This window comes from Mobula birostris, chromosome 21 (genome assembly GCF_030028105.1).
Source record: "Mobula birostris isolate sMobBir1 chromosome 21, sMobBir1.hap1, whole genome shotgun sequence".
Lineage (NCBI taxonomy): Eukaryota > Metazoa > Chordata > Chondrichthyes > Myliobatiformes > Myliobatidae > Mobula > Mobula birostris.
In genome coordinates, this window is record NC_092390.1 from 39831425 (window position 1) to 39844509 (window position 13085).

Here is a 13085-nt window from a genome sequence, read left to right on the forward strand (position 1 = left end):
TCTCACCATTACAGCATTTTTTCTTCTTGTCTCTCCTCTATCTCATTGATCTTCTATTTACACCTCCTGAAGACAGCTCAGTGGTGCTTTATATGCACTCACCCACATCTCTCAGCTGCCACCAACATTCCCTATAATTTTTTTCTAACAGCTGCGTGGACCAACAATTGCTCTGAGTTGGAAAATTTTACATGACCTGAAAACTGTGTGGCACTTTAAATAAAACATTATACAGTATAAAAGAAAATTCCAGCTGAGTAGCAGCAAGGCTATGTGCACAGGAGCATTTCAGTTACTGCGTAGCCATGCACCTTCGCAGATCAGAGGGAGCAGTGGCTGGCACCACCACCATCTGTGTTCTTCAGTATCCCCTGTTCCCCAGCCTTTGCCCAGATCCCCTTTGTTCTTTCCATTTGCAGACCCTTCTCTGTACCAATAACCATGTCTGATTTCTAATTTTACCCACTTCTGATGAAAAGTCATTCACCTGCAACAATGGTCACTGACTCTGTTTCACTTTCCATAAATTTTAGCGAAATTTCTGAGTATTTTGTAGATTTTTTTTACTTCCAGAAGCTGCAGCACTTTGAGATTTACATTCCAACTCACATGATACCTTTTAGTATCTTGCACATTGCGCAAGTGTAGGCACCTCGAGAAATCCCGGAACAATAATATCAATACAGGAGGTGCAGAGATATGGCTCACTTCTGAATACTTTGGAATTGACCTTGGCTTTGTACCCAAGTTACCACAACTTGAAGTATTAGGTTGACCCAGTGTATGAGTGGCAGAGTTGTGTGTGGTTGGATGTAGTATAGTTCTCAAGTGACTGTTGGAGTGTTAGAACACCTAGAGATCAAAGCCTGAACCATGCCCCAGATTGTGTTCTCTTATATTTATTTGAGTTGATTTGAGGGGGCATCTACAGATTCTTTTGAGAGGTCTTATCATCTTACACTCCATTTCAGTTACCTCAATGTGATTAGGGGATTTGAGCACCAATTTTTTGAATCAAGAGCATTTGCAGGAATTTAGATCTTGAAATGACACTTCAATCAGAAACATGCTATAGAAATCTGCACACATTTTTCAAATATTTCACCTCAACACAGAATGAAGCAATTCAGCCCATCAAGTATGTGCTAGCTCTCAGAGCAACTCCATCGATCCCGTTCCCTTTATCCTTTTCCTTCACTCTCATACCGATTGTAGTGACTAGTTGAAAAGAAACGAAAAGTCACAGAGATTGTGAGGAAGTATGACATGCTTCCAACTAACTGAGTTCCAAGTCGAAAAAGTATGTTTAATCCTTTATTAAAAACCAATAATAAAATCATTCATGTAAACATGAGGAATTCTGCAGATGCTGGAAATTCAAGCAACACATATCAAAGTTGCTGGTGAACGCAGCAGGCCAGGCAGCATCTCTAGGAAGAGGTACAGTCAACGTTTCGGGCCGAGACCCTTCATCAGGACTAACTGAAGGAAGAGCTAGTAAGAGATTCGAAGGTGGGAGGTGGAGGGGGAGATCCAAAATGATAGAAGAAGACAGGAGGGGGAGGGATGGAGCCAAGAGCTGGACAGTTGATTGGCAAAAGGGATATGAGAGGATCTTGAGACAGGAGGCCCAGGGAGAAGGAAAAGGGGGAGGAGGGGAAAAAACCCAAGGATGGGCAAGGGGTATAGTCAGAGGGACAGAGGGAGAAAAAGGAGAGAGAGAGAAAGAATGTGTGTATATAAATAAATAACGGATGGAGTACAAGGGGGAGGTGGGGCATTAGCGGAAGTTAGAGAAGTCAATGTTCATGCCATCAGGTTGGAGGCTACCCAGATAGAATACAAGGTGTTGTTCCTCCAACCTGAGTGTGGCTTCATCTTTACAGTAGAGGAGGCCGTGGATAGACGTATCAGAATGGGAATGGGATGTGGAATTAAAATGTGTGGCCACTGGGAGATCCTGCTTTCTCTGGCGGACAGAGTATAGGTGTTCAGCAAAACGATCTCCCAGTCTGCGTCGGGTCTCGCCAATATATAGAAGGCCACATCGGGAGCACCGGACGCAGTATATCACCCCAGCCGACTCACAGATGAAGTTTCGCCTCACCTGGAAGGACTGTCTGGGGCCCTGAATGGTGGTAAGGGAGGAAATGTAAGGGCATGTGTAGCACTTGTTCCATTTTCAAGGATAAGTGCCAGGAGGGAGATCAGTGGGGAGGGATGGGGGGGAGGAATGGACAAGGGAGTCAAGTAGGGAGCGATCCCTGCGGAAAACAGAGAGGGGGAGGGAAAGATGTGCTTAGTGGTGGGATCCTGTTGGAGGTGGCGGAAGTTACGGAGAATAATATGTTGGACCCGGAGGCAGGTGGGGTGGTAGGTGAGGACCAGGGGAACCCTATTCCTAGTGGGGTGGCGGGAGGATGGAATGAGAGCAGATGTGTGTGAAATAGGGGAGATGCGTTTTTTAGAGCAGAGTTGATGGAGGAAGGGAAGCCCCTTTCTTTAAAAAAGGAGGACATCTCCCTCGTCCTGGAATGAAAAGCCTCATCCTGAGAGCAGATGCGGCGGAGATGGAGGAATTGCGAGAAGGGGATGGCATTCTCACCCTGTCTCTTGCAAAAATGCCAGAGACTGGGAGATTGTTTGCTGAACACCTACGCTCTGTCCACCAGAGAAATCAGGATCTCCCAGCGGCCACACATTTTAATTCCACATCCCATTCACATTCAGATATGTCTATCCACGGCCTCCTCTACTGTAAAGATGAAGCCACACTCAGGTTGGAGGAACAACACCTATATTCTGTCTGGGTAGCCTCCAACCTGATGGCATGAACATTGACTTCTCTAACTTCCGCTAATGCCCCACCCCCCCCTCGTACTCCATCCGTTATTTATTTATATACACACATTCTTTCTCTCTCTCTCCTTTTTCTCCCTCTGTCCCTCTGACTATACCCCTTGCCCATCCTCTGGATTTTCCCCCCCTCCCCCTTTTCCTTCTCCCTGGGCCTCCTGTCCCAAGATCCTCTCATATCCCTTTTGCCAATCACCTGTGCAGCTCTTGGCTCCATCCCTCCCCCTCCTGTCTTCTTCTATCATTTTGGATCTCCCCCTCCCCCTCCCACTTTCAAATCTCTTACTAGCTCTTCCTTCAGTTAGTCCTGATGAAGGGTCTCGGCCTGAAACGTCAACTGTACCTCTTCCTACAGATGCTGCCTGGCCTGCTGCGTTCACCAGCAACTTTGTTGTGTGTTGCAATAAAATCATTCAACTCTTCCGTAATTCATGTGAAACAAAAACGAGCAAGATGAATGTAATTGGATCAAATTCAAACAAAAACAAGCAGTCAACAAAAAATATGAACTCCTTACTCTATAAATATAGGTGACTATATTCATTTATTTCTACTGCCACCCAAACCCATGTGTCAAACCCTCTTGACCAATTACCCAGAGCAAGGATAGGCAACACAAATACAATACAATGAATAGATACATGGCTCTGACACCCATCAATAACACCCTTCCTCACTTACCACTCTCCTATAGGAGGAGTAATTTATAGTAACAGATTGATCTACTAATCAACACATGCTGGAGGAACTCAATGGGTTAGGCAGGATAAGTGAAGGGAAATGGACAGTCGACTTTTTAAGTCAGGAGCCTTCATCCAGACAAATGTCTTTGCCTGACTTGCTGAGATCTGCCATTATTTATTTTGTGGCTGCACATTCTGTTATCTGCTGTCTCTTGTGTCTCCAAACTACCAATCAAAATGACTTCAGGAAGTGGGAAGTCACTGGACCTGGTGGGGATCTACATGACCAGAGAGAGAGCATCTAAACTCTGCACAGACAGCACGGGAAATCAGGGTCGAACCCAGGTAGCAGGAGTTGAGAGGCCACTGAATTTTCTGCTGCCCCAGTGAGCTGCCCTTAATATGCTTTAGTAGTCATGAGAAGATGTGGGTGGCAGCAGTGTGGACTCATACTGCTTCCAGCTTCAAGGATGTTGCAGACTGGAAATTAAGCAGGAAACTCTCATGCAACCTCAATACCAGGTGGAATCTGATTAAGCTGTGATTAACACAGTCCATGACTTAAGGATTTCTAGGGTCTTGGATTGTAAGGGGTGTTAAAACAATTATTGCAAATTTATATGTGCCCAGAGACTGGATCAATAACATTCTTTAGTTTAAACCTTATGGCTGAGGTACAATGTTACTTGGCCATAAATAATATTGGAAGCCTTTTGGCCTTGACACCATTATCTGATGCATGAAAAAACACTATCATTTTCCTGCAGGCCAGATTATATTGCCTGCACACAATGCTGCTCTAAAGCTTGAAAGCAAGCTGGAGAAACTATGATTTACTGAAATGGGTCTATCTCAGATTAGCACACACAAAATACTGGATGGATTCAACAGGTCAGGCAGCATCTATGGAGGAGAATAAACAGGTTCAGGAAGAGACCCTTCATCAGGACTGGAAAGGAAGGGGAAAGAAGCCAACAAAAGAAGGTGGGGGTAGGGGAAGGAGTGCCAGCTAGAAGGTAATAGGTGAAGCCAGGTGAGTGGGAAAGGAGGATGAAGTAAAATGCTGGGAAATGATAGGAGGAAAAGGTAAAGGGCTGCAGAAGAAGGAATCTGTTAGGAGGGGAGAGAAGGCCATGGGCGAGAGGGAAGGAGGAGAGCAACATGGGTAGGTGATAGGCAGGTGAGGAGAATGGGTAAGAAACCAGAGAGGAGAAATGAAAAGGAGGGAAGGGGAATTAATTACTGTAAATTGGAGAAATTGAAGTTCATACCATCAGATTGGAGGCTACCCAGATGGAATATGAGGTGTTGCACCTCCCACCTCATCATAGTTGTAGAGGAGGCTGCGGAACAACGTGTCAGCATTGGAATGGGGATTGGAAATAAAAATGGTTGTCCACTGGGATCTCCTGCTTTTTGCAGATGGAGTGACGGTGCTGGACAAAGTGGACCCCAATGAACAAACCCCATTTCCAGAAAAGTTGGGATATTTTCCAAAATGCAATGAAAACAAAAATCTGTGATATGTTAATTCACGTGAACCTTTATTTAACTGACAAAAGTACAAAGAAAAGGTTTTCAATAGTTTTACTGACCAACTTAATTGTATTTTGTAAATATACACAAATTTGGAATTTGATGGCTGCAACACACTCAACAACAGTTGGGACAGAAGCATGTTTACCATTGTGTTACATCACCTTTCCTCTTAATAACACTTTTTAATTGTTTTGGAACTGAGGATACTAATTGTAATAGATTTGCAATTGGAAATTTTGTCCATTCTTGCTTGATATAAGATTTCAGCTGCTCAACAGTCCGTGGTCTCCGTTGTCTGATTCTCCTCTTCATGATGCGCCATACATTTTCAATAGGAGATAGATCTGGACTGGCAGCAGGCCAGTCAAGCACACGCACTCTGTGTCTACAAAGCCACGCTGTTGTAGCCCGTGCAGAATGTGGTCTGGCATTGTCCTGCTGAAATAAGCATGGACATCCTGGGAAGAGACGTCGCCTTGATGGCAACATATGTCTCTCTAAAATCCTAATATACGCCTCAGAGTCAATTGTATCTTCACATACATGCAACTCACCCATGCCGTGGGCACTGATGCACCCCCATACCATCACAGATGCTGGCTTTTGCACCTTTTGCTGATGACGATCTGGGTGGTCGTTTTCATCTTTGGCACGGAGAACTTGACGCTCGTTTTTTTCCAAAAACTAGCTGAAATGTGGACTCATCTGACCACAGCACAGGATTCCACAGTCTTTCAGTCCATCTGAGATGAGCTCAGGCCCAGATAACTCACCGGCATTTCTGCACTGAGTTGATGTATGGCTTCTTCCTTCCGTAATACAGTTTCAAGTTGCATTTCTGGATGCACCGACGGAGCGTTTTGAGTGACAGTGGTTTTCCGAAGTACTCCCGAGCCCAGGTGGCTATAATTGTCACAATAGCATGACGGTTTCTTAGGCACTGCCGCCTGAGGGCTCGAAGATCACGCGCATTCAACAGTGGTTTCCGACCTTGCCCTTTACGCACTGAGACGTCTCTGAATTCTCTGAATCTTTTCACAATATTATGTACTGTAGATGTTGAAAGACCTAAATTCTCTGCAATCTTGCGTTGAGAAATGTTCCTTTTGAACCAACTAACAATTCTCTCACAAATTTTGGCACAAAGGGGTGAGACACGACCCATCCTTGCTTGCAAAGACTGAGCCTTTGATGGACACTACTTTTATACCCAGTCATGATACCTCACCTGCTACCAATTAGCCTGCTTAATGTGGAGTCTTCCAAACCGGTGTTACTTGAATATCCTGTGCACTTTTCAATCTTATTTTAACTCTGTCCCAACTTTTGTTGATTGTGTTGCAGCCATCAAATTCTAAATTTGTGTATATTTACAAAATACAATTAAGTTGGTCAGTAAAACTATTGAAAAACTTTTCTTTGTACTTTTGTCAGTTAAATAAAGGTTCACGTGAATTAACATATCACAGATTTTTGTTTTTATTGCATTTTGCAAAATATCCCAACTTTTCTGGAAATGGAGTTTGTATATTGGGTCTCACCAAATTAGAGGAAGTCCCATCGGGAGGTCCGGATACAATAGACAACCCAATAAGTTCACAGGTGAAGTGTCGCCTCACAAGGAAGAACTGTTTGGTACCTTGTTTGGAGGTGAGGAGGTGAGTGGGCAGATGTAACTCTTTTTCCACTCGCAGGGTTATGTGCCAGGAGGAAGATTAGTGGGGAGGGATAAATGGACAAAGGAATCCCTATAGAAAGCAGAGAGTGCAAGGGAGGTAAAGATGTGTTTGGTGGTAGGGTCCTGTTAAAGATGGCGGAAGTTGCAGCGAATGACGTGCTGGATGTGGAGGCTCATGGGGTGATAGGTGAGGAAAATGAAATTCTATCCCTGTTAAGGCGGTGAGAAGATGGGTTGAGGGCAGTTGTTTGTGAAATAGCGGAGATGTGAGTGATAGCAGCATCAATGGTGGAGGAAGGAAAACCCCAGTCTTTGAAGAAGGAGGACATCTCTGATGCCCTGGAAAGGAAAGCATCCTGGGACCAGATGCGCCAGAGACAAAGGAACTGAGAAAAGTGAGTGGCATTTTTACAGAAGACAGGATGGAAAGAGGTATAGTCAAGATAGCCATGAGAGTCATTAGGGTTAGAAAAGATGTCAGTCTCCAGAGATGGAGAGAAAAGGTTGAGAAAGGGAAGAGAGGTATCTGCAGTGAACCAAATGATCTTATGGACAGGGCAGAAGTTGTTGATAAAATTGACAAGCTGAGCATGGGTTCACGATGCAGCACCAATACAGTCGTCAATGTAGTGCAGAAATAGTCAGGCAGGATATCCGGGGTAGGCTTGAAACATGGACTTTTCCACGTGGCCAAGAGAAAAATCTCAGATTCTCTCTTCCTCTTGGACTACTTTACTATGCTGATCTTACTGGTGATTGGGCTAAGAATTTCTAAATTTGCAGGAGTAATGAAAAATTTCTGGGTTCCTTCCTGAATCCTAACTCAGTACTATACTATTCTTTCTGCCTTTTACTTCAAGTAGGTCTCTTTCTTGAATGATAAGCTAGTTTGGATGTAAAACAAAAATATTGGTATCTTCAGCTTTCTGTCTTAAACGTGGTTTAACTGCCAAGATACAGCAATGTATCGAAGCGCTTAACCAAGCTATTTACTTCTTAGGGTTCTTGTACTATGAAGATATCAACCAGGCTGTAAATAAGACAGAGGCAGAAACTGTGGGCCAAATGATTCAAGACATTACTCGTGAATGCACTTCTGATGCCCAGGTGACTTTGACAGGGGGATTTAGAAGGTGAGTAAATTAGAGAAATTCTAACCTGCTCCAAAATATAATTTCAGCATGTTCTGTTCTAAATGCTATTTCCTGTTGTAGACAGTCATTTGAGTAAAGAAGGAACACAAAGCTGAATGTCTGTCTAATTTGAAAGGTTGGTGTTGCTCATGTACTTGCTGGTATATCAGTGTTAGCTCGAAATTTTGACAGGTTTTCTCACTTCTCGTGTTTTTTTATAATTCAAATTTTTATTATTATTTATTCTTATTTTACAAAGCAGCATAGCATATCACAAAGCAGATACAGTACAGCATATTTACACAGCCATCCCATGATGGGAAAACAAATAAAACTTAGAGACAGAAAGAAGTTCTAATTTAAGTTTATATTAACATACAACCAAAATTGAACCAACGTGTGTTACATGTGTTTTAACTATTTTATTAATTTTGATTCGTTCATATTTTTGAAATGTATTATTATGTGCCTTGCTGGGTTTTTACTTCACCAGATTGCTGCTTTTCACCTTTAGTGTTAGTTGGTAACCTCATTGGCTCTGGGGCATGCAGCTCATGAGCACAGCTGAACTAGGCATAGGGGAACAGGCGCACAAGTCTCGGGCTGTTCCAGGTGCTGAACTGTTCCGCCTTTAGAGACCTGGAGTTTGCTCTGAAGTTCCCTGAGCCCTGGTAATATCCATTAATTACCTGTGATTTTGGGTCAAATCCAAAAGTTTTCCCTGCACTTCCTTTGGATGTAAGATCTTTTGAAGTAAGGTGTGATGCCTTTCAGTCCTTTATATATGGGCAAGTATGCCAGTTCATATCATTTAAAAAATACTAGTCATATACACAACCAGATTATTTCCAACCTTGGTTTAAAATGTAATTATTATTGTACAATTTACAGTGTAAAAGAATTTTACACTTTATATTGTGTAACTGGAAACTATATTCAGATTTTAATAGCATAAACCTCTTGCTGATTAAAATCAATATTTAAGTTTATAAAGCTTCAAACATTAAATTATTCTCTTTACTTTTGAACATATGTGGATGTTTTAGGGGTTCACATATTTTTAGTGTGCCAAGTTTGTCAAGATTGCAGATATAAGCAGACTGCTTCAACGTAAATAATGCAACACTTGGATATTGGATCATATTTCTACTTTATAATGCAATAAATTATTTAGCAGATTTATGTCAACACTACCATTTGCCCAACATCCAACAGTGATATCGCACATACTGACCAACATTGTTATTAGTATGGTTTATTGAATATTTCACTATTAATCATCGATAATACACCATTTCACCTTAATTTACATCAAACAATGAAAGGGGGGCAGAGCAGTTGGTATTCCTGTTTCATAGCTTCAGAGAGCTATGTTTGATCATGACTGCATTGAACTTTCCTATTCTCCCCGTGATTGTGTTTGGCTTATCCTAGATGCTCCAGTTTCCCCCCACATCCCAAAGATGTACTGGTAGGTTAATTTGCTATTATAGATTACCTCTTAGTGCAGGTCAGTAACAAAGGAGAGTTGTTGGAGGTGTGAGACAGAATACATTGCAGGGCTAGAGGGAAATACAGTAGTGAGGAGGAATGGAGCTGATTTAATTTTTCTGCTGGAAGTAAGCATGGACCCAGTGGGCAGTACAGCTTCATTCACGTCGTAGTAAGTAAATTGAAACAGATAAAATAATAGCTGGATTCATTGCTCGTTCTGCCCAGAACAGCACTTTAGTGAAAGCAGTTGTGAACAAGCAGCATCAAGTTAAATAGCTTCCTCCTTTTGGGAAGTGAGTAAATCAGCACCACCTAACTATTCATCAGAACAATCACAAGACATTTGACATTATTAATATTACAAAAAACAGTAAAGCTGGTGGAATATATGGTATTGCTTTAAATTCCAAATTCATCTTCCTTCTCATGGCTTACAGACTTCCCTCCTCCTCCCTCCCTACCCCAAATCTTTTCTCTCCAAAGCTCAAACTAAAAGGACTTAAACGTGAAGGAATTACGGAAGTGCATTCCAGAAAGAATCCAATCTTACCTAGTAAAAACAATTAAGGAACAATAGTTTGTTTTTAGTTCAGTCAGTATTTTAGGAATTATAGTTCTGTTACTTTACTGCCATCACTATTTTGGTAAGATAAAATGAGATACAGGTTTGCATGGTGCACTTGGAGAGCAGATTTGCGGATGTATATTTACATCACCATTCCCATCACAGATTCTTTAAGACATACAACTGATGGTGAAGTAGCTATTTTCTGAACGGGTTTAAAAAAGTTGTGCAATTTCACCGATCCATGGCAATTTATCGTTCTGCTTCTGCAAAGTTTTCAGTTCCAGCTGCTTTAGGAGCTGAGCATATGGCAAGAGAAGTCTCCCCAGACTGAATGAAAATATCCTTAAAAAATTCATGAGAATAGTTCCCTTTGACAATAAGAGGTTGTTGATTCTGCTTTCAAAATGTATGTGGGCAGTTTTGCTGTTGACAATTTAATGCAGAGATCTCCAATAGTAGGATCCATATAAAGTGGGCAATGCTGGATAATGAGGCCCAGTAGAAGCTGCAGGCAGAAAAAGACAGCAGGTATAAAAAGGACAATGGAATTAGCAGGATCATTATTGTTCATGCCAGCGGCATTTTGGAGCAGTTCCTTCAATGTCTGAGCTCATCAGGAGCACCTTAGGGAATATCCTTACAGGATTCTCATTATTGTGCTTCCTGCTATCCAAAGACCTAAAATCAAGGCCAGATCAGGGTGGAGACACTGACTCGGAAGGTGCAGCAGCAGAGATACTTGTGAAGCCAGGATGTACCTGGCACTCAACCTGATGCATTTAGCCTGAGCTCCCCTTGAAGCAATAGTGAGTAACTCAGAAAGAAGAGGCTAAGAAATGTAATTCCCTTGATCTATCCCCCTTTTTTTTCTCTAATGCATCGAAGCACACATGCATACAGCGGCATGCAAAAGTTTGGGCACCCCTGGTCAAAATTTCTGTTACTGTGAATAGTTAAGTGAGTAGAAGATGAACTGATCTCCAAAAGTCATAAAGTTAAAGATGAAACATTCTTTTCAACATTTTAAGCAAGATTAGTGTATTATTTTTGTTTTGTATGATCTTAGAGTGAAAAAAAGGAAAGGATTACAATGCAAAAGTTTGGGCACCCCAAGAGATTTGAGCTCTCAGATAACTTTTACCAAGGTCTCAGACCTTAATTAACTTGTTAGGGCTATGCCTTGTTCACAGTCATTGTTAGGAAAGGCCAGGTGATGCAAATTTCAAAGCTTTTTAAATACCCTGACTCCTCAAACCTTGTCCCAATAATCAGCAGCCATGGGCTCCTCTAAGCAGCTGCCCAGCACTCCGAAAATTAAAATAATTAATGCTCACAAAGCAGGAGAAGGCTATAAGAAGATAGAAAAGCGTTTTCAGGTTGCCATTTCCTCAGTTCATAATGTAATTAAGAAATGGCAGTTAACAGGAATGGTGGAGGACAAGTGGAGATCTGGAAGACCAAGAAAACTTTCCAAGAGAACTGCTTGTAGGATTGCTAGAAAGGCAAATCAAAGCCCCCGTTTGACTGCAAAAGACCTTCAGGAAGATTTAGCAGACTCTGGAGTGGTGGTGCACTGTTCTACTGTGCAGCGATACCTGCACAAATATGACCTTCATGGAAGAGTCATCAGAAGAAAACCTTTCCTGCATCCTCACCTCAAAATTCAGCGTCAGAGGTTTGCAAAGGAATATCTAAAGAAGCCTGATGCATTTTGGAAACAAGTCCTATGGACTGATGAAGTTAAAATAGAACTTTTTGGCCGCAATGAGCAAAAGTATGTTTAGAGAAAAAAGGGTGCAGAATTTCATGAAAAGAACACCTCTCCAACTGTTAAGCACAGGGGTGGATCGATCATGCTTTGGGCCTGTGTTGCAGCCAGTGGCACGGGGAATATTTCACTGGTAGAGGGAAGAATGAATTCAATTAAATACTAGCAAATTCTGGAAACAAACATCACACCTTCTGTAAAAAAGCTGAAGATGAAAATAGGATGGCTTCTACAACAGAATAATGATCCTAAACACACCTTGAAATCCACAATGGACTACCTCAAGAGGCGCAAGCATCATCGACGTAAACATCATTGAAAATCTGTGGATAAACCTCAAAAGAGCAGTGCATGCAAGACAGCCCAAGAATCTCACAGAACTAGAAGCCTTTTGCAAGGAAGAATGGGCGAAAATCCCCCAAACAAGAATTGAAAGCGTTTACAAGCTGTGATACTTGCCAAAGGGGGTGTTACTAAGTACTGACCATGCAGGGTGCCCAAACTTTTGCTTTGGGCCCTTTTCCTTTTTTGTTATTTTGAAACTGTAAAAGATGGAAATAAAAAAGTAATCTCACTTAAAATATTAAAGAAATGTGTCATCTTTAACTTTATGCCTTTTGGAAATCTGGTCTATGTTTACTCACTTAGCTATTCACAGTAACAGAAATTTTGACCAGGGGTGCCCAAACTTTTGTATGCCACTGTATATACTCAACAGTGCTTCCTCCTCAGTATTTTGTAACATGCAATCCCTAGTCCATGGGCAGCCAGTGGAAAGAGTAAGTGTGCTGTCACGCTTCAAGGTTTAAGCGAGAAATGCTTGTAATTCAAGAGGGAAATTAAGTACCGAAACTGCTGGAACCGAACAAAGGAGAGAACTCGTATGGGAATTCTTGAAACTTGCAGGAAGAACAGACTGTGTGAAGCAACAGCAGCTTCGGAGAGCAGGAATCAACAGCAGAGTTTCCTGTGGCACCCGGCTTACTACTGGATCTGAGAACAGCAAGACCCGTTGGAAGCTGGTTCAGAAATTATAGAGATGTGTTGCCTAGGCAACCACTACAAATTTTAGCAGTTCAAAGAGCGCCGCGGAAGTTTAATGAGGTCACAATGTTGTGTATAGTAAATGGAGACTGTTTTGCATTCACAGCCTGTGTGAATGATCAGGTCATGATCTGCTCACTTGCATGTCTGGACCAATAATTGACTTATTCATTTTGTATTGTGTGCAATTAGTATCAGTTCACATCATACACATTCACCTCTTGCCCAGATACAAGCATTAGTGCAATGCATAGTAAATACCATTCCATTCTATTTTTTTTATGGTTTACTCTAGAAGGAAAGAAAATTGAGAAGTAATTAT

At 41.9% G+C, this 13085-nt stretch overlaps 1 protein-coding gene across 1 annotated transcript in view; it reads left to right on the forward strand.

The window, feature by feature from the left end:
• Window positions 1-13085, forward strand: part of dntt (deoxynucleotidyltransferase, terminal) — a 294866-nt gene that overhangs the window by 104189 nt on the left and 177592 nt on the right. The window contains exon 7 of the mRNA XM_072239756.1: window positions 7757-7889. Within this exon, the coding sequence (XP_072095857.1) occupies window positions 7757-7889 (133 nt within the window). The remainder of the gene's footprint in view (window positions 1-7756; window positions 7890-13085) is intronic.